The 21,808-nt window shown below is 40.7% G+C and overlaps 2 protein-coding genes across 5 annotated transcripts in view; both read right to left on the bottom strand.

Annotated features, from left to right (window-relative positions):
* Positions 1-1,921: 1,921 nt before the first annotated feature.
* On the bottom strand, positions 1,922-21,761 carry PLEKHF2 (pleckstrin homology and FYVE domain containing 2). 4 transcript variants are annotated; one of them, XM_027656960.1, is made up of 2 exons: positions 21,668-21,761; positions 1,922-5,288 (listed from the first exon to the last, which is right to left on the bottom strand). In XM_027656960.1, exon 2 carries the CDS (start codon positions 5,272-5,274, stop codon positions 4,525-4,527), a length of 750 nt encoding a protein of 249 aa, XP_027512761.1. In that variant the 5' UTR covers positions 5,275-5,288; positions 21,668-21,761; the 3' UTR covers positions 1,922-4,524. The 4 variants fall into 4 exon arrangements, with proteins under 4 accessions (XP_027512761.1, XP_027512764.1, XP_027512763.1 ...); XM_027656963.1 differs by lacking the exon at positions 21,668-21,761 and adding an exon at positions 21,279-21,629; XM_027656962.1 differs by lacking the exon at positions 21,668-21,761 and adding an exon at positions 21,038-21,218.
* NDUFAF6 (NADH:ubiquinone oxidoreductase complex assembly factor 6) overlaps positions 19,057-21,808 on the bottom strand; it is a 36,429-nt gene continuing 33,677 nt past the window's right edge. The window contains exon 10 of the mRNA XM_027656966.1: positions 19,057-19,071. The gene's annotated coding sequence lies outside the window, so the exon portion shown is untranslated. The remainder of the gene's footprint in view (positions 19,072-21,808) is intronic.

Below are 21,808 nucleotides of genomic sequence, written 5' to 3'. Positions count from 1 at the left end.
GGGGTAGCAGGGAGGTTGAATGTGGAATCAGGTCTCTTGGCATCACCTTGGCTTTTTCTGCTGCTGCTGCTATGTCGTAGCCTGTTATGTTTGCAGAAAATACTAGTAACTGCAAGCTTTATAAAGGTAAAACTTCATCCCAGGGCACAGATTCTCCCACTTACACAAGCTAAACAAGTCAGATGCACTAAGTGACCCTGAAATGCCTTCTGCTCCTTAGCATATTATTTCACTGTCAACTTAACCTATTTACATTTTTAGTTTTAACCCTAAATGTGTCCAAGTGCAGCTGAAGCATTTTGATTGTTACTCTGGGCACATGGTAGTATTTCATAGATAATTAAAAATTTAGAATGCAATGAATCTCTGTTCTGAAGACTGATGTTCAGATTTCTTATTCCTGACTGAATTAAAAAAACCCTGCAGGTAGAAGCAGTACAGCAGAGCTGTCTATCACTGCACAGCAGACCAATGGTCACTGTGCTGTGCTTCACAGCAGCTCCAGACTCTATCCCGGCACGGGAACAGAGCAGAGATTCTTCACAGCGAGAGTGCCAGGAGAGACCCAATGAGTCACAGGAGCCAGCACGGGCAAGAGAGCAGCTGCAGCACAAACAAGTAGCTCAGATTTCATCAAATCAAAGGCAGTAAAGAGCCAAAAGACTTTCTAATATTTACTACAATAATTTGCTATCGGAGGGGAGAGGGGGGACATCTGAGTCTTTTCTGACTGCATCTGCTAACAGAACCAGGCATTCTTCAGGGATTACAGGAAAATACAAAAATCACAACAATACAATCCATAATCTGCTTCCACTCAAACATTAACCAGGAACTACGACAACCACTGTTTCATTTGCATTAAGCCATCAGCTAAAGCCTATCCTCCCCCAGGGGGAAAGCCCCACAGAAATACAATGTTTCTGCAAGTCATTTTCATAATCTGCCTATTAGAGATGAGACCTTAAAACCCCTGCTGCAAACTCACAACTCATTAATCTACCCCCCCATTTTATTAAACTTTTCTTCAACTGAGTAGCAGTGCTTGACCCTCAGATTATGGCTACAGCAAATTCAGCTGCATCAAATCTGAAAGGGAAACAGCTTAATTTGTCTTAACGGCAGTTTAGGTGCAGAGGCTAAAATTAGTAGACTTCAATTAAAACCTTTAAAACAAAGAATCTTTCCTTTCCTTTGATATTTCCAGCAAGTGAACTATGAAGTACTGGTAAACACTGTGCAAACTGTGAATTCAGCTAAAGCAAACATGTACTTATTTCTCCAATACAGAATCTTCTACAAAGCAGAAGCTGACTGCAGAGCCTTACATGAGAGACACACAGGCTGCTGCTTTTATTCCATTGAATTTGGAAAGCTTATAGAAGAAGAGCAGGTTAAATCTACCACAAACCAAAAGTACACAAAATACGCAGAGACTGTCCATACTTAATCACTATTTTAGCATCCAAAGAGTGCAGAAGCTCTGAGAAAAGTACCAAGTTATTCTCCAGTTTGATACCACAAGAAGTTTTGTCCCCAGTGGTGGTTTGACAGGGCTGACAGTCAAGACCTGTAACACTGGAGCTGGGCTGCTCAGCACCCTCTGACATGAAGGGCTGGCCCTCCAGCCTCTTCCAGTGGCTCAACCGTCACTGGTCCAACAAAAGCCAAACTTTGCAACACGTTTGGTCATCCTTGTTTTAAAACGTTACTTAAACGTGCAAGTGGCTTCTAAGTCCATAACCACATTTAGTTCTAAATTAGTCTTAAAACTCCTCCTGTATGCTCATGCTCCCAGCTTATTAATCCCTCCTGACAGCGAATAAACCTGCTGCTAACTTACTTGTCAATATAAAAACCAGCTGCCCTCTTTTCTCTCACCTTCGAAGGCCCACAGTTAAAGAAAATTAAACACATAGGCTTGAAGCTACACCATATATTTGTAAATAAAATAATTTGACAGAACAAAATTACAAAGTACGAAATGAGCCCTTTCAGGAATTCTTAACTACAACAGAAGTCAATGTTAAGTCCATCTTGTAAAGTTTTAAACAAGTATTACTGAGGAAAAAGAGTATTACCATAAAACACCTTTTTTTAATGCTTTTTAAGAAAGCTCTAACCATATACAACAATTTCAGATGAAAAATTCCACACACACTCATTGGTTTGGTTACAGCTTCAGGGATCAGTGCAGCACAGTGCAAGTTTCATTCACAGATAAAAATATATCTGAAGTAGGTACAAGTACATTCTCAAAAAATACAGGATGTGATCTAAATCTCAGCAACTCTTTTCTCACCCCTAAAAGGTGCTGAAGATAAGCATAAGGTATGGAAACAAAGGGGAAAGTAAACAAGGAGATGGACTCATTAACAAGACAAGTTAATATTTGACAGCTTAAGAAAGAGGAAACAATTGCATCAGGAAGAAAATGATTGTTAGTCATTAGAAGGTATGTACAAGGGAGGTTTGTACTTTGATTCTCTAGAAAAACTGAAGCTGACAAGTCTCCACTCCTGAAATAGAAATATCGAGAGGTACAAAAAGTAAGCACTATTAACTCAAAGTGCATTCTCAGAATAGCCCATTTTTCCCTGCTGCAGGTCACCATTCCCCCATCTTTCAAGAAAAAAGTATGCATATTTCAGCTAGCCTTTCAATACATACAATCTAGCAATTTTACAGAATCTTCCTGGTCCCAAGTCTGCATCAGAAAGTGTTTTCCCCTTTGTTTATTTATTTCCAAGTAGAACAAATACTCTTCAGTGCTTTTATAAAAAGCCTTATTTTTAGAAATTGTCTAAGCTAGAAATATTAATGCAATTTTCACCTGAAGCAATGTCTTGCAAACTATGAATGTAGAGTGCCTCTCTAAAGATGCTAAGTGCATCTTTAGCCACCAGAAATCTCATGGAGGGGTACAGCTTTGAAGTGCTCTGCTAATTTCTATTTAAAAATATGACTGACACTTTCAGCGTACAGAATGGGAGACTAGTGCAACATGCAGCATTGATTGTTTATTCAATAAATACTTAACCCAATTATTGCCAACCAAGGCAAACAGTGCAGAAATTGTCATTCAGAGATACAAAAGTTTAACATTTTTTTGTATAAAGTCAGTTGCTATTATATTCAGACAACTATTTCAAAGAGGTCTTTCTGCTTCAAAATTGATGCTATCAGTATAAAAATACAGAAACATATATTTGGGGGTTTAACGTGTCTTTACAAGTCTAACTTTTACATTTATATGGGAACATGATGCTTCGGTACTCAAGAAATAAAAACGAATACTATGATAGAGACATTTTCTGCACTGATGATTCCATTACAGTCCTTAAATACATCTTTCTTGGTCCTGGGTATACATTTAGAATGAAATAACTTGCATCTCACATTTATCCTGAGGTCAGCTGTGTAAAAAGGAAAGCCAGTTTTATAAGGATACTTGCAGACTTTTTGTTGAAAATATGAGGTTATTTTTAAATGAGCCAATAAAATTCCTGGGGAGAAAAACGCAATCTTCTCACTAACGTTTTAAGAAAAAAATCTAGGGTCATTTTTGGGAATTATTTCCAAAAATATACAGGCTATCACATCCAAACACTGTATCACCAAACTAAAATTCCAGTATGCATTTGCCAAATTTGAAACGTAGTAACTGTTCTGAAAAGAAAACGTGTAAATCCCCACAAAGAGTCTCCCTAAGCTTCTCATCTCAAGACCCTGACCCACAACACAACTTCTGCAAGGAGAACCCTGCTGAAGCCTGTGGGAACCTGCAGAGTCTTCAGGTCTGCCTGCACAGGTGAGGACATGTGATTTGGGTCTCCATCGCCCACCACGAGGTACAGTTATGACCTTATCAAAGCTCCACTTTGAACACAGCAGTTATTTTCAATAGCACCAACAATCTCTCAGATACCAGCACTAGGCGACATAAAATAGGTTTGTTTCTTCCTGAATCAGCACAATTGATACAAGGCACTGCTTGGCATAGGAAGTCATAAGAGCAAAACAAGAGTATCCAAGTTTTGTGACATTTAGGTTTGTAAATTACATCACCTTTCAACTTATTATATCCCATGGCAAGAAAAACAACATAGTCTAAAGGATTAACAAAAACATCACCATCCCATGCATGCTCACAGTTTTCCTTCCCATATCCAAAAAACCTCCACATAACATATCAATATGAAACATTAGAAAGTATGGGTTGTTAAATTAAGAAAGTACATTTTATTCTCCGGTCTTCCACAAAAGCCTAACCTAGACACAACTCAAGTATATGAGGTTGGAAAATATTCTGATAACATTTGCACCAGTCTATCCCTGCAGAGGAGAAAAAACCAACTATTGTCTAGAGAATTCATAGATTGAGGCACATTGCAATTGAAGATATTCAGGCATATTTTATGGCTAGAACAGGATTTTTCTGAGGAACCTCACTACAGACTCCCCCAAAAGCAGCTCCATATGGTTTGAAACAACTTGCAACACTTGGAAAAAAACGTTTTGTCCTTAATCGCTACTGTCTTCATCATCATCATCATCAGATACATCGTTTAAAGATGACTTAGGTGACTGGCTGTAGGAGTCTGATCTAGCAGACTGACATGCAGTCATCTCCCCGGTAGAAAGAAGATCATAGCAGAAGTCGCAGATTCTCACTGGCTTGGAAGACTGGCTCGGGAGAAGAAACCTCTTTTCAGAGCAAGGCCCACACACAACAAAGCCACACTTGCGACAGTGATGACGACGGTTGACGGGCGTAAATTTTGCTTTCTGACAGCGCATGCACACCGTGGCTTCCGAGTCCGGTACCCAGACAGCTGCATGTTCATTGCTAGGAGTCTTCCCACTTTTGGAAAGCAAATCAGAAACACACTTATTTATGTGATTCATCCACTCAGATTTCTCTGTAGCAGTGGCAGCGTAAACCGCAAAAGACTTCGTGGGAGTCTTGATGAGCCACCCGTTCCGTAAGTCTCCCTCATCCTGGATGGAATCAATAGTGACGTTTTCCAGTGGGATTATGTGCTGCTTATTGTATTTCTTCTTCTGGATGACAATGTTACCATAAACAAGAATGTCATTGAACAGAAAGAACTGCCTTGCTTTGGGCTTCTTCCTACACAGCTTTGTTAGTACTCCCTCTCCAATGAGAACACGACCAGGAATAGTCAGAGGTTGACCAGCTGCTCCAAAGCAGTTTTCCACTATACTTATTCTTCTAGTATTTGCCTCACTGTTTGCCAAGCGATCCACCATCTTTCACAAGTATCCTAAAATTAGAAAAAAGTCTGTTATTAGAACAGGACTGATTCAACAGCAAGCAGCCTTCCCCAAGGAAGGTACCAACCCCGCATTTCTCAAAATATCTAACAGCATCCGCTGGCTCAGAGGAATCGACTTGGGCTAGATCTAAATAAGTGTTAACACCTAAGAATTTTTAGCAACCAATTAGTCTTTTTTCCAAAAGCAAAAATGTTCCATGCAGCTGACAGCTATCTTTATCACACAGACAGCACCTACGGCACCGCCTCTGAAAGCCTCTGGCAACAAACCAGTTCCTCTCTAGTAAGGCTACTGCATCCTGGTTTAATGCTCATATTTCTCTGCATATCCTCCTATACCTACTCTCCAGACAGCAACAAGAAGTATCATCCATCATTCCAAATTCTAATGCTGCAGAAACATCAACTTAACTGAGCAACCTGAAGACCCACGTTAATTTTAACACAACAAACAAATTACTTAATTGACGTTGACATAGGAAATCACACTCCCCAAGCTCAGTACTGTTCTTTTTTTCCAGTATGTAAACCTCAAATCATGGGCCAAACTCCCGAATCTACCTTCTAGAAACATTTTGTACAGGCCACAACTTGCACCCCCCCACCTGCTTTCACAGCAAACTCTGGAGCCAGGAGCAGGGAGTGAGTCATGCCTGGTGGCTCACCACCCGCCTGCTGCTGCCCTGTTTTTGCAGGAGCCCCACAGTGCCTCCCTTCTCACCTACTCAAACCACATCTGCATCTGTCACACTCAGGCAATGTACACAGGCAGACCTACTCAGAGGACAAGCCACACAGCTCACAACTGCTCTTGAGAAAGACTAGGTGACCTGCACCAGCCCAAAGTTTAGAAAAGAAGACTTCATATTTCACGAAGTGCTAATGAATTGAAGAGTACATATGTTCCAATTAGGGATTAAAACCCCACCTTGTCATTCCCCAAGTAGCAAATAAGATTTTCTCTTGTAAGGGTGAGATATCTAAGGCATCCAACAGTGAAGTAAAAATAAGAAGTCACTATAGTGATTCATACCTTGGCAAATCACTCTTTGGCCTATCTTTTACCCTAGAGTTTCCCAGGCAGAAGTCTGCAGAGGAAACTCTTGCCAGTCTGACCCAGATCCGCTCCCCCCAAACTCCTTGTGATACAGCCAGGAACCTGAACTGTGTGCTTGGTGGAGAGCAGCAAGGCATCTGGCAGAGGCAAGTAGTATGGACAGATGTTTGTCCCAGCATGCAAAAGACACTCTCCAGTGCCATCCACAGGGCTGATGCTCACAACACCCTTTGCTACAAGCACCACTTTGGACAGGTCTGAAGGAGAGCTGAGCAGCAAATACTCCGTTCCCTACTTCCTGCACATCACAACACGATCCCCGTTTGGGAAGTCCTCTACATTACCTACCTTTTCTTTTAGATCTACATTGCCTGACATTAATATAGCATCAGCCTACAACAGAGAGGAAACTGGGCTGAAACAAGGCTCAGACTTGATGCTGCTCAAACTCCCTTGCTCTGCCGCAACCTGATCCAATCAACTTTCTTCCTATGTATCAAAGCACAGATACTTCCTTACAAAATAGGGATGAAACCTCTCATCAGGCCTCATCTAAATAAGTATGTTACTGTGATTATGCAAATCCACATGCCCAATGTTAAGTATGGTCATCGTAAGTTACTGCTTTAAAGGTTTAATTATTTTTACACTAAAAGAGTTTGACAAGTGAGCTTGCACAGATATAACTATCTTTTTTAAGCCCTGCACACAACATCATCTTGTATCAAAGTCTGACACTGAAGAGAGAAGAATCTCTAAAAGTCATTTCTCAGCACTATTTTTGAACTTTCTTTACATGCCTTACAGCTTTAGTTACAATATGTGAATACTGTGTTAACTAGTTTTATGGTTAGGGGAATTACAAAGCTACCGATTCCAAAAGTATTTTGATCTGCAGAAAGTGAAGACAAAACAAAAACTGCCAAGCAGAAAGTAATAAGAAGAGAAGGCAAAAGATAAACTAGCAGCCTTTTTAGGTGTACTTGCTATACTCCTAGTTTTCAAAATCAAATTCAGGTGCCTGACTGCTGAAGCCCAGGACTTCAAATGAGAGTTAATTGCCATTAACTGTCAGGTAAACATGCCCATCTAACAACATACTAGCAATAAACAGCCTTTGCAAGTGTCAAAGCTGAACCAACAGCCCTTCAAACTTAGAAAGCAAAGAGTCAGTCACAGGGTTAGTCTAAAGTTATTTAGTAATCCCATGTTCCCTGTAAAGTGCAGAAGGACATCAGTCAGAGTGCAAAGAGGACAGACCAGAAGAATACACTTTCTGCAGGTACAAAGCAATATACACTACTTCTAAACGTACCCTTTCATACAAGTTATCTACAAATTACAGCAAGTTGAATGTTTTTGGTAGTGCACAAGGGGGAACACCACCCCTGCCCCACCCCTCCCAAAAGAAAACCACAGCCATACCAATGAGTTTCAGCGAAGAGAGCTCTTGGTGTGAAATTACAGCAACCTGTAGGAAGCAGTTGCTGCTCCACAGCTCTAACTCAGTCATTCTGCACTCCTTGCCAATAATCTGCAAACTCAGTCCAAGGTCACCACAAAAGCTTTCAAAATACAAGCCACTGGGAGAAGAAAACAGGGGAGAAAAAGCTAAAAGGTTTTAATTAACTGTTCCCTAGGAGGACCTAAGAGAAAACAACTCTAACCAAGATTGTTTAATAATCATCATGGCTTGAAACCAAGACGGATGACTCCAGAATTTGTGCTGAAGGCTGTACTTTGAGCTTGTTGTGAAAATAATCACTTGCTGGACTTAAAGCAAGAATCCAGGGCAAGTTAAGGACTATTAAGGAAGACAAGATAATCGCATGTCTTCCAAACTGAAACTTTTTGCTATAATATTTAACATTGTCAGCAGCCAGCCTCAATTAAGGCAGTAAATGCCACAGACTGCTGATGGATACTGATTCCACTTTTCCAGGGCATGAATTGTATTTTCCCACACTAACAGATAAGACCTTTTAAAATAAGCACTCTGCCTTTCTTCTCATAAGTCTTTAAAGAATCAAAAATTAAAAATCCATCTGAAATCCTATGCAGGCTAATGTTCATTCATCTTCACTAGGTTTTTCTGAGAAAGAAAGTTCAGAAATGGATACAAAACCACCCAAAACGCATCATGGCTACAAGTAAGAATGAAACATGGAAAAAATAGACCAGAAATACAAAAGAGAAGCCATCTCTAAGCCACAAAAGCTAAAGTTAGGAGAAATGCACCTCTTCCTCTCAAGAGCACCCTGATCAAAAAGATACTAAATTAAAATTGTCTGGACACACAAAGAACTTTTAATCCCAAAATGTCACAGTCCAAAAGCAAAGTTATCAACTACCAGTATTTAAAGACTACATTAATCTTGTCTTAAAGCATATTTAAGATATATTGTAAGAGATAACAGATCATACCCTGGAACTGGGTAGCAATACCCTCCTCTCTTCCAGCTAAGATTTTCTTCTGAAGCTGTTGGCCACCATAAGCAGCAAATACTGGATTACTGTCTTCAAGATGCAGGATCTCAAGAGCTGATCAAACAAAGCAATTCCTAAGTGACAGCAAATTGCTGAAAACATGCCCCATCCTTCCCTAACCAGTGAAGGATAAACCAGAGCCATGAGCTTCGAAATAAGGTTAGACAACTCCACTTAAGGGACAGCATCTTACACATAGTCTCAGTTTACGGGTGCTATGTAGTCAAAAACCTCAAACCTATTGTTCAGACCTTTATCACATTTGATTCCAGTTTCACACATCTGGCATTTGAATTCCCAAAGGTCCCCAGGCCCTTATGCAAGGGCGACTCCATTTGTGATGGACTGATAGTGTTCACAGACATCAGATTCAGTTTTTGTGTCCAGACTGCAGTGTAGTACTAGCTTCTAGACATAACATTGCAAAAAAAAAAAAATCACTTTGTAAGAAAAATTAGCTACATAGAGAAATAAATGTCAACTATCAGAATGCTGCAATACCTTCAGTTTGCCCTCCTCACACACACACTCTCAGTAAGTACATTTCATGATGAAAATGCTGGGCAAAGGCTTTCATCTCCACAGCATAATATGCTATTTAAAGGTGACAAAATATCTCATGACACAAAAAGCCCTAATTCCACTACAACACACAGAATTGTGTTTTACACTAAGTTATTTCTACTTTTATTCAAAAGAAGCTTCTACAGAAAGAACAGTTCTGTTACCAAGATATCAAGATCATCTTGCTCCCATTTCACTCCAGTTTTACACTTGTATCTTGTTGGTGAGAATGGTCACCTTCAAAGTGAGCAAACAGATGCCACTGAAACCTCTAAGAAGAACTAACAAGTTACCTACTTACCTAAAACAGAATCCATGTTGAGGAAATCACATATTTACTACAGTTATTAACTGTCTATACTACTGCAGCAGGAAAACAATTCTGTTAGAGTTGCTGTGCACTGACAAGTCATGTTCCACATAATCCTTTCTTTCTGCCACTGTATCCTGGTGATGATACCAGGATGATGATCTCCCAGGACTGAATGCTTTTTAAGGTCATATTTAAAATAGGAGAAGGTTTATTTTATATGCTAGTTCTGCTCTTGATAGAGGCCAGACTAAACTGCACAGAAGAATAGCTGCAGCTGAAGATAGACATAAGGAAGCAAGTAAAAACAACACGAACCTGACTGACAGTTCCATCTAACTCAATACTGACAGAAAACTTTTCTTCTGCTACTACTACTTTAGCACTGTAGCAGCTGACATTAGCACCACATAGCAGAACAACAAATAACACAGGTGGTGAAGGGGAGAAATGAGATTTAAAAAGCTATTACGGCACAGTGATGCAGACTGCATACAAACTCAGCACAAAACCATTTCCCCACCCCAGCTCAGGGCGTACTACCATGACTACCAGCATTCCCTTCAGCCTGCAGGAGAGGCACAAAGGGTACGAAGCAGAGGGACACAACCCAAATTCCCAAGTTTTTTCAGCAATAGAGCAGAACCAGCAGTGTTCCATTATTTCTTGTTTGGGCCAGTCTAGTGGACAGTCCCTATGTTACACCACATACATTCAAATTAAAGCATTTTCCTTCTTGCCTAATGATAACATACATGCTTCATAAAAGTTTGTGCTTAGAGTCACTTAATAGAAGGCAAAAGTTAAAGGTTTTATCATGTTTGACTCCACAACTTGAGGGCTCTGAATAAAACAAATTTCAAACAGAAATGCATTTTGCTTTATTATACTTAATCACACAAGTGAAACAAACATGAAAGGTACAGAAGATCAAAAAACCCCAAACTTTTACAAGACAAAACCAAGCAAATTGTAAACCAAAGACAAAGGCTATCTGCTGACCAGGTATCTAATGTACATTAAATGACTGGGTTGTAAGATGACTCATTTTTTGGATCTACAGAGGAAAATATCACACTCTCCCTAAAAAGAGTTCATCAGACAGAATCAGTCACTGGTAGTTATGTGGGAGTTTTTCAGTATCAGGTTTCAAATAATTGTTATAAATTACATTATCACAACAGACTCACACAGCTTTCCTCTCACGCTTTGCTACACAAGAAAGACACTGTGTTTATGCAACTCTAACTGAAATTACAGTTGCATAAACACAAACAATCAAGTTACCCAGAACCAATGTACATCCCTCATTTAAAGCTCTGTCTGAAATGGTAATATCACTACTTTTTGTAGACAAACTTCCAGCTATGAAGGCATCTCAGTATTGTAACACATTATGTTAATCTCTATAAATATTAGATGTATTGCTCTTAAGAGCAACACTTGACTTTTTGCACCACTGCCAAGTAAAACAGTAAATTTCTGAAGTGCAACCTGTTTAAAGATTAAACTTATCTACATCTAATGCTTTGAAAATAGTTTTAATGTAGAAAATTGCTGAACTAAACTCATGCACAGCAGATACTCTAAGTTTTTGATACAAGTCAGAAGAAAAATTAGCATAAAGATTAAATCTTACTTTGGCCTCACTAGGTACACCTCCTACACTTCTTCCTTCAGTACATACAGAGAAGGATGATACCATTGCTTGTCCTGGTTGGCAAAATTACCCTTTCTATTACACTTTCTATGCACTTACATCTGATTAGCTGTAATCAGAATCCAAGCATTCATGCACAAGTCACTTTTTGGTCCTTGTTGCTTTGTATTAAATAGTCAAAAGACAAATTTGTGTATAAAGTTAAGTGAAATTAAAAAAATTTCACCCCCAAAAATATTGAGAGGAGATGCAAACATGACAAATGTTTTCTAAGGGTCCTTATTACTGCTAAAAGCTGACATGACAGTAACAACTAAACACCTGTCCTGTGCTGGAGTTAGCTGTCCTGGATGCTATTTAAAACATAAGACGACTACTGTCACTTATAGAGAAATAAAGCCTTCTAATAACCAATTCTCTAATGCTTCTCTTCACAAAAATATTCCCAAAATTGTAATATTTAATGAACTGTCTTGGCATCACTATCAGCTGGTAAGGATACAGAGGATAACCCTGATAATATCTGGTAGATGCAAGTATAAAGAATGACAAAAAGCTTCATCATAATCCTGAAAAGAAAGAAGAAAAGACAACAGATTAAAGAGATTATATCAAGGTAGTAGGAAATGAGGCATAAGGTTCCTCTGAACTTCAGCATAGCCTTTATCCATATGATCATTTTTTACTAACTTGGTTATTGGCTGCAGCATTCAGAAAGGTACTGACAGTGGTACAGAAATTTTGACTTGATTTACAGACACAAAAAAATTTACCTTTTCCTTAAGGCAATGTAAGCTGTTGACTCTTTGCACCATTTTTCACATCCTTTAATAATAACTGGCATTGGATAAAGTCAAAAAAGCTGCAAGATAGAACACTGGAAAAGACGATGGCAATACCAGGACTGCTTTGGATTACTCTGTGGATGCAAAGATGCTTGCAACATTTTCATCCTAACACTATAAAGAAACACAGTATAAGCATCAACCAGTAGGATACCAGCAGGGAAGTGGAACGATACTGTGGATCTCTCCCAAGTCTCATTTTTATGATTCTAAGTGTAGTGTTTTCTACCTGAATGCAATTTTTTCTTCTCCCCCACTGTGAAGACACAGCTTCCTGCATTGTGCAAGCCTGTGGAGCAATGGCTGCAGTGTGGAGAAACACAGATCAGCTCACTCCCTTACTGGTACATCCAGTACCAACCAGCAGGCTTAACCCTTCATTCATCTCAGCCTGTTAGCTAATGTTCTGGCATCAACCACAGACCTGCAGAAACCACGCTGGAAATATGTTAACAGCAACAACATTACTTCATACTGTGCAACCTGTGAATACTCTGCCCTGCCAATATTTTCGAAATATTTAGATTATTTCTCAGTCCATTTATTCACATCCAAATATATCATGAAAGTAAATCCATGCATTGTCTACTTGGATGTCATCATAAACCTATAATTACTATCACAAACCAGACAGATCTGTTTTGCTTTTTAACTGCTGCAAATGATGTCATAAGTCAAATCCCACTAAAGCTCTTCTTGAAAGTACAATGTAGAAATTCCTGTTTCAACTCCCTGACATCTTACAGTTTAGTAATTCTTTTCATACATCACAGTTAAATTTTAGTATACTCTAATTTCCAACTTACAAGCAGGGATTGCTGTTTCACTTTAATTGACCAGTTGTGTTAGAATTTCTCATAGAATGTAAATGATTCTAAATCCGTAACAAAACCAACAAAAAAACCCCTTATTATCAAACCTGCATGGCAAATGGATCGCTCTTCAAATTTGCAATAGCCATTATCCAACTGAGTTAGGAATGCCTGGAAAGGCCAGTTCCATCTTGGGGATGGAAATCATTTCTATGTAGAACTTTCAAGATAAATGACCTTATATTGCCTAACCCACTCAGAAGCTAGTTTGGGTACAGAAAGCTATTTTTAGCAACAGCCTATCTGTTTAGCCAAACAGCATATGCATTACACAGCAAGAACAGAGCAATGCTGTTTTACTATCCAGGCTACTCTGCTGAACAGCTAACACACTGCCCGAGCTGCTGTATGCAGGCAAACCCATCCAAGTTCTGCACTTCAGTTTCTCAGCTGGAAAAAGAACACCAATTTAACCAGCCTGTAAACAGAAACACTACCTCCCACATTCCCAACAAGTTGTAATGCTAAATAATAATAGAGGACGCACAAAGAAAACAAAGGCATGCGGAAGAGGGCTTCCCACCAGACGTGATGGGCTTGTTTTAGCTTGTTTTAAACCAGCCCTGCACGGATGGTGAGAGGAACCACCCTGGCCGTAATGCCACGTGCAGTAACGCCAGCACCCCTGCTCCAAGCAAGGAACACGTGGCACCCATGAAAGACACAGAGAAATCCAGAACTGCTGAGTCCGAAGCTGTTCCCACTACCTTTTCCTGCTTGGTAGTAACAGAAAGTACGAAAGATGGAAACATAGTCGGTACTAAAGGGTTTGTACCACAGGGAAGTACAAGACCAGGAGGGCTTCAATGCACTCCCCTACACCAATTGGAAGGGGTCGTATTTCTCTTCTGTCCTCAACTGCACTGGAAGAAGTTCCTGAATATCTCTTAGGGGAGAAGAGACCTCACTGCAGAGCTCCAGGAGGAACATTCTTGTAAAAAGGCCAGCTTTTTAATGAAGTCAGCTGCTTATTACCACTGTCAGGCTTCTATTTACAATAAACCATGGTAGCTGATATTGTTTTTGTCTTCTGGCATGACAGAGACAGAGCTGCTGCTGCGAAGAAACACGGAGTTCTCCATTCCACACCTGGCAGTCAAGAGTTGGAGCAAACAAAGCATCTATTTACACTAAATTTTCTCTGTGTCCTTACCCATCTGCAGATAAACTGAGCATTTCCCAAGCACCTACACCGACTTACATGGCTTTGAGTAGCACTTGTGAAACACAGTACTGCCAGCTGAAGTGTTGCCATTTAGATGAGAAAATTCTTAACACTGTTCAAGATGTGAAAGAGGAGGTAGCCAGTACATACATGTGCAAACCAAGTGGCTAGAACTAAAGAAAATATTAAAAGGAAATATTAAAACAAACAAACAAAAAAACCCAAACCACAGTACACAGCCACACAACCCTGAAAACTCGAGTTCTGCACAGGTAAAAAGACAGGCCTGATCCCTCATGAACAGCATTTCAAATCTGACAAACTCATCTGCAAGCAGAGGCAACTGTGGGCATATCAAATACTTGCAGCTGACAGCATACTGAAATGGGGATAAGTAAAAAGGCTGATGTTTTGTATATATAAAACTATCTATTTATAAACTACAGAACACATGTACCCTTCAAAAATTAATCAACAAACAAGTGACTAAATAAGCCCAATATTCAGACCACATCTTTGCTGTCATGGGGAAACACCCTAGTATTTTGAGTTGCCACTTGTATGTATTTAGGAATACTAGCAGTGGTTTAGTTTAACCTCTGATGCTAGCAAACTGCATCTTTCATCTTAATCAAAGCACTGGGAACGTACACCAGAATATGGTTTCAAAACCAGTTTCCACAGATCTTAAGCCCAAAAAAGCTCAAGTTCCTTCTGAAGTTCTGCATAGTTCTGGGTACCTAAAAGCCGTCAGAAGAAAAGCAGACAACAAACCAACACCTTAGAAACGTGCATGAAGAGTCAAGGGCAGAGAACAGCAGTACTGGGATCCTGCTCTGCCGCAAGAAGCTCCGACAGACATGAACTCCATGTGCTAGGCCAGTACCTAAACGATCACTTGACCAGGCTGCAATACCAAATACTGGAATACATTCTTCTGTTTACAATTTAGTGTTTCCCTACTCCACTGTTTAGCTGTTTAAGAGTCTCTCTCAGCAAACATTATTTTGCAGTTTGGCGGCAACAGCAGCTTACCCCTCCCTTCCAGGCTGCCTGGACAGGCGCCCGGTGTGTCCTTCCCATCCGATACACTGCGTGCCAAGGAACAGCTTAACTGGTCACAGCCCACTTGGGCAGCACCAGGGCACACATCTGGACATCTGGGCCAGCAAATAACTTGACAGATACAAATACTACCCTGCTAAACATAAATGGACATTGGGTGAGGGACGTGAGCAATCGATCAGAGGGATCTGACCAATTTCAGAGCAAGCTATATCCTGCTGAAGTTTTTCCAACCCAGCACAATGAAGAGAATCCACAGCATCAACATTTAAAATCAAGAAGCAGATCTTCTTAGACTGTTTTGGGGAGGGCACACAGCATCATTAGAATTTAGAAAAACAGATCCAGATGCAGCTGTTCTATAAGAACTATTGCCAAATCCATCTTGCAAGCGATTCTCCAAAACCAGACTGGCCGTGTGGTTTGTTGTTGTTATGGATTATTACAGCACACACGGAGGCAGCTTGCTAATGGTTAGTTAGACCGTCTCTCAGTCAGTGTGAAAAAAGGGATTTGGTTTTCAGTGACTGAAATAAATAGTATTTTTCAGCATGCTTCTTGCAACACACAACGCTTCTTAACCTACAAGTGGAGGATATTTACAACAGGATTTTCGATGTGTATCGCTTACATGCAAGTATACACTAAAAACAGCACCTCCTGCATTTCAGGGCACCTGTTTGTTTTAGCATTTGAGAGCTCAGAACAGCTACATGCTCAAAACAGCTTTCTCAAGTTAACAGAATTTTATTTTCCCTTTTTTCATGAACACAAACCTATGACACAAGTGCTTGTTCACTGGCTTATGTCTTTTTATTATGCACAGGTATTTAAACCAGTTTGTTAAAAAAAAAACAACAACAAATAAACAAAAACCAAAAAGAAAAGCTTTCTGTTTTTCTTTAGTTCACTTTTATTACCATTATGAGAGAAGTTACTGCACTTCACAAACAGTCTAACAAGGACTAGACTATAAGTAAACAATTATAGCATGACCAAGCTAGAGAGTTACCAAATAGTCAAAGCTAGGCAAAAGCCAGAGCCATTAACTTCCTACAAACAACTGCAACACAAAAGGACTTTCACTTCTAGTAGCCATGTTTGAAACAGAGCAAAGTTTTCACATGCAGTTTCACAATTTACAAGCACAGCACCATAACCACATCATTGTTATTTCATTATTATTACTTTTTTTTTTTTCTCGGGCATGTGCTCTTTTAAGTTCAGATATTGTGTTCTAGGAAAAGAAGCTGCACAAAAAAGAGGTTTCTTTCACCAGTTCAGTAATTCTAAGCATTTCTACAAAACTAAACAGGACACAAGCCAAGTAACAACACTCAACCTCCTTCTCCTGTCCTACATAAGTTAAGAAATCTCCACTTTAGGGGGCAACCCTAATACCATATTATACTGTAGAAATACTTTCAGGAGGCCAGGCAGCTGGTCACTACCCAACAGGGTCAGACAAAACACTGCTGGAGCACGTTTTCAATATTGTAGTAAGAAAAACAAAATATACAGACATATTGACCCCCTTAAAATTCTTAACTCCTTAATAAAATAAAAAAAAATTCCAAATAATTTCTACCATTAGTTCACCAGTAATAATAGACTAAGGGCAAACATGGTTGGCTGTAGGGAATCTTCTTCCTACCATTTAAACCTGCTGAAAGAAGTTGCTCGAGTTGGTACCAAAAATGGCTCATGCCCCAGTAACCATGTGCACAGCAGGACTGGCACCAGGATGAAACCCCCAGCCCAGCAGAACCAGGGGCTCACAGGCAGCTGAAACACAGTTTGGGGCTTGAAATTCAACCATATGTGATTTTCAGGAGCTTGACAAGACTACTGCAGTGCTGCAAGCAAGGACCTCTCACTGTCAACCCTCAGAAATATTTAAAATTTATTTATCCAGTATTATTTAAAAACACATAAGCCAATAAGTCAAGTGTTGAATTCTCTTTCTGAGCAAGGGACATAATCCCTTTTTTAGATCAAATGCTGCTACCTAGTGACACATGGGTGAGCGGTAAAGGCCTAGAAAACTGACATCTGACAGCTATTAACAAAAGCCAAAAGGAAAGCTTTAACAATGATACCATAAATAAAATGTCAGTCTTCAATGTAACCAGTTTTTAAACCATACTCTGGGTGTTAAAAGGGCAGTTCACTTGCCTCCATGGTGTTAACCTAGATCAGAGCGGGGGAGCAGGAAATCACTGTCACACGCAGCTTTCAGAAGAGAAGTACACCCAAAATCACTCTCAGAAGTTTTACATTACCAAGTATTGACAGCTAAGTCAGGAGAAATTTAAAGCAGAAGGTTAAAAAAGAAAAGGAGTCATTTCCTGAAAGAATCTAGTAATCACAGCAACTTACTGTAGATGCCTTCTTGGGAAATGCACTCACTGGCCCTTTTCCCTTTTACTGCTTGTCAAATGCTTTTGATGCATTTTAGTTACATGGAAAGCACTCGGAGTACAGACTATCTAGCACACAAAGGTTTGCACTGAAGTTAACCTGCACAGCTCACCGTTCCAAAAAAGATGCTGACAACCTGAACGGCTGTGTGTACAATCCACTGTTAACTTCCATTAACAAATTACGTCTACACTTTAGAAATGCAAATGTCAAAGAACATGCTGTAACTTTTCCTTTTTCAGAAGGCATACTAAGTACTTAAAAGCAAAACGGTTACCTTTAGATGATATGAGATACAAGAAGCATTTAATGAAAGCTTAAGCTGCTGATAAAAAGATCATATACATCAATCTCTACCGACCCCCTTGTATCTGTTTGAGTCAGTAAAACTTCTCAACAGATTGCCTCTCAACACAGTAACTAACAGCCTGCATGGCATCTTACTACCTTCAGGTATTGGAGGGGGAGGATGTAACGAGAACATTCTTGTATTTGAAATCCTTAAGTTTCAACTGTTTTTTCTTCTTTTACACTTGGACAAAATGCCAAAATCCTGCTATATTACATACACAATATGCTTAACACTGTTTTATTGTAAAGCACAATGATGCAAAGAGGAAAAAAAAATAGAGAGCCACTCCCACTTAATTTTTAAAATCCTTAAATTATTTACAATTAATAAGAGGCTAAAACAAAAAGCCAACAAAACCAAAACCCCGAAACCCCACATCATTATGTCTAAGGCAGCAGCACTCTTATCTATTTATGCAACTAAAGTAAATGTATAAGTGTGGTTTTGACTGCGTAGTATTAAAGTAGTAGGCTGAAAAACATGAAATATTCTTCTGTTCAATAATACTTCTGCACTATAACATTTTTTTTTGTAAAAGGAGAATCTTTGTCCCACAACTCTCAGTCAAGTCACTTCTCAAGTGAGCAGATAATATATTTCAACAGCACTGATTATGTGGCCCAGAATTTGCAGGACACTACTTGCTAACACAGTTGTCACCACATTTTGTAACTTTGATAACAATAATCTTCAGCATTGTAAACAGGTTCTACCACACCTATCTGTAGAGCAGTTTTTCATCCCCCCCGAACTGTCCTCTGCTGAACCATGGAGACAAAAGTTATTGTACAACAGCAAACTTGGCATTTGCTGCATAGGGAGAAAGTTTTAAATATATGTTTCTATTTCAAAACCCTGTATTTGCCCTTATGTTTTCTCTTTTGGAACAATCCCCAGATTATCAAGCTTCATTCAACTACTGACTTAATTCTTCAAAGTTTAAAATATACATCTGTAACTTTTTTAAAAAATACTTAAACTAAATGCAAAAGTAAGCTTAAACATTAACAGAGTTTGGAATAAGTCACAATGTACCTTTAGAATCTGAGGTTGTACAGAATAAGGTTTCATTTCTTAATTCAAAAATCAAGAATTTAACTTCCTTATCTACCATCACCTAAGAATCGTATCCACTGTTAAAGCTGGGGTGTCCTTATTTGACATCCCCTGCTAATAAATGCCCTTTAAGAACAAAAACTTGCATGCCATTTGTTTGCTTGGACACCAATTCCAACATTTTCTTACAGATACCTTTCCAGAAAATTAGATCTGCAAGTGCTAAACACTTCAACTCTACCTCAGCTATGTGCCATGCCTTGACCCTAAGCTTTCCCTTTAACACCTCTAGTCCTCTCTGGTGAAGGCAAGCCCCCAAAAATGCTGCAAGGGTACGAAACCAGTGTTTGTACCCTACCTTTATTGATCTCACAGGGTTTTTGGGAAGATAAACAAGATGAGCCAAGCTATATCATATCACACCTCACCTGAGATTGCAGTTCCATCTCTTCACTGCTCTGAAGCCTTCCTGCATCCACCAACCCCAACAGTGAAACCTAAAAGTCATCCTACCTTTTGAGTATAACAATCATTTTGACAATGATAATTTTTGTAAACTAAAGGGCTTTATGATACTATGGACAGATCTTCTTTTAGGCCAGAGACACGTCTAACTACTACAGTTAAGGCTCAGACCATGATTTAAGGGAAATAGAATGGAGATCTTGCTGAAGAATGATGTCAACACTGCATCTAATGAAAACTTGCTTCTAGGTGAAAAGATGCTACTCTCTCTCTTTCTAGAGAATACAACAGAGGAAACTGAACCAGCTTTTCCAGCTCCAAATTTCTATTCACAGGCTTTTATTTATCGTTTTAGGGACTTCCTCTATATGGGTTTCCATGCAGAGTAAAACTCAAGACACTCCAAAAGGCACAGAGCCAACCTGCATTCAGAAGTAAGAATTTGGGACTCAGGCTCACAACACTTCGCTTTCACCATTGTTTTCAACATACTTGGCATGGCACTAAAACACTTGGGAAAATATTATTTAACAAACTGAGCTGATATACAACACATTTAACAACACAGGAACTCTTATCTCCCACGGAATTAGTTAAAAGTATTTAGATTATCAAGGTTAAAAACTGCCTTCTGAGCTAAAGAATCAATTCCATTCTGCACGTTGATGGCTGCATACAAAGCAATTAATCCGTAGGATCTCAGCACTGATTGCACTGCCGTTCTTAAGTACTTCCCTTCTTTCAGCCATCTCTAAAATAGTTCAATATACAAGTAACTTGAGATCTGAGTATTTAAGTTCTTCTTATTTCAAGAGAAAAAGGAATTTGCAATCTCAGTTCTGAAACAGATTCCTGTGTTGTGGGTTTGAGTTTAGACTCACTTTTCTTACTCTACTAATCTCATCTGAACTTAAACTGTCAGGCACATCCCAGCCTCAGATACAGTGTTTCTCAGATACACATTAACACTTACAGTAACTCTTAGCACAGCCTGAGTTAGAACTTAATGATGCTTTCGGAACCACTTGCATCAATTCAGCCAAAAGACAGTCCTTGACCTCTGGTTAAGGATACAACAGGTCGTTTTGGTTATCAACAACTATTGTACTGATGCTTCACGTCAAAACTCGAGTTACAGTTGTTTCCCTTAGCAGGGACAAAGCCGATGCCAGGACGCGCTGCTCAGCAGACTCACCCATCACTTTCTTGCCGTGATGAGCAGTTTTGCCTTTTATAAAAACCGGTGCCCATGCACTAAGTATTTCAAGCGAGGCGAGAGGAAAAACATGCGGCTGTCTTCTCCCGAGCTGCTTTCAGACAACAGCTTATGTGCCACACGTATCTCTGGCAGACCAGTCACATTCTCCTCCAAAATACAAAATATGCGAATTTCACAGGAAAAAAAAAAAAAATAGCACCTTATGCTCGCAGCCGCCAACACTCGCGGTTCCGCTGGTTTTTTTACCACAGCATCAAGACTTCCCAGGCGACTCGCTCCGAGAACGACGAGGAGTTTCACGGGGCGAGCGAAGGCTCAGGCGGAGGGCGGCCCCGCCGGGGCAGGAAGCGCCCTCCACCCGCCCGCCCGCCTGCCTGTCCCGTCCCGCCGCCTCACGGCGCCCCGGCGGAGTCACGAGTCGGGGAGTTTCGGGCACTTACGTAACGCCGCGGAGCCGCCGCCGCTGCTTCTCCCCCTTCCCGAAGTCAAAGTCGCTTCCGAGGCCCCCCAAGTCCCTCAACGCCCTGGGACAAGCCAGCGCCCGCCACCGCCGCTTCCTTCCCCAGATCCTTCCCACCCCGCTGCCTCCCTCCCTCCCGGCGGGACGCGGCGCTGCCCCAGCCCCGCAGCGGGACAGCGGAGCTCGACGCCGCCTCTCGCCGGAGGAGCTCCATCTCCGCCAGGCAGCCCCCAGCTCCCAACATGGCCGCGGGAAAGCGGCCGGAGCCCCGGCGGAGAAGGGCTCTGTGAAGAAAGTTTCCCTCTCGCTCCCCCGGCCGGACCGAGCTCCCCACCCCCGCCCGTAACACGGCCAGCCCGCGCTGCTCACCCAGAGTACCCCACTCCGACCGCCGCCTGCCCCGCTCCCCGCACGGCCGCGGTCATACACCCCGGGCCGGGGGACGGCCTGCAGGACACCGCCCGGCGGGGCGGGGCCACCGCCATCTTGGGCGGGAAGGGCTGAGGCGGC

This window comes from Corapipo altera, unplaced genomic scaffold (genome assembly GCF_003945725.1).
Source record: "Corapipo altera isolate COAL_440 unplaced genomic scaffold, ASM394572v1 52b, whole genome shotgun sequence".
NCBI lineage: Eukaryota > Metazoa > Chordata > Aves > Passeriformes > Pipridae > Corapipo > Corapipo altera.
The sequence above is the reverse complement of the archived record's forward strand: the minus strand, read 5'-3'. Positions and strand labels throughout refer to the sequence as shown.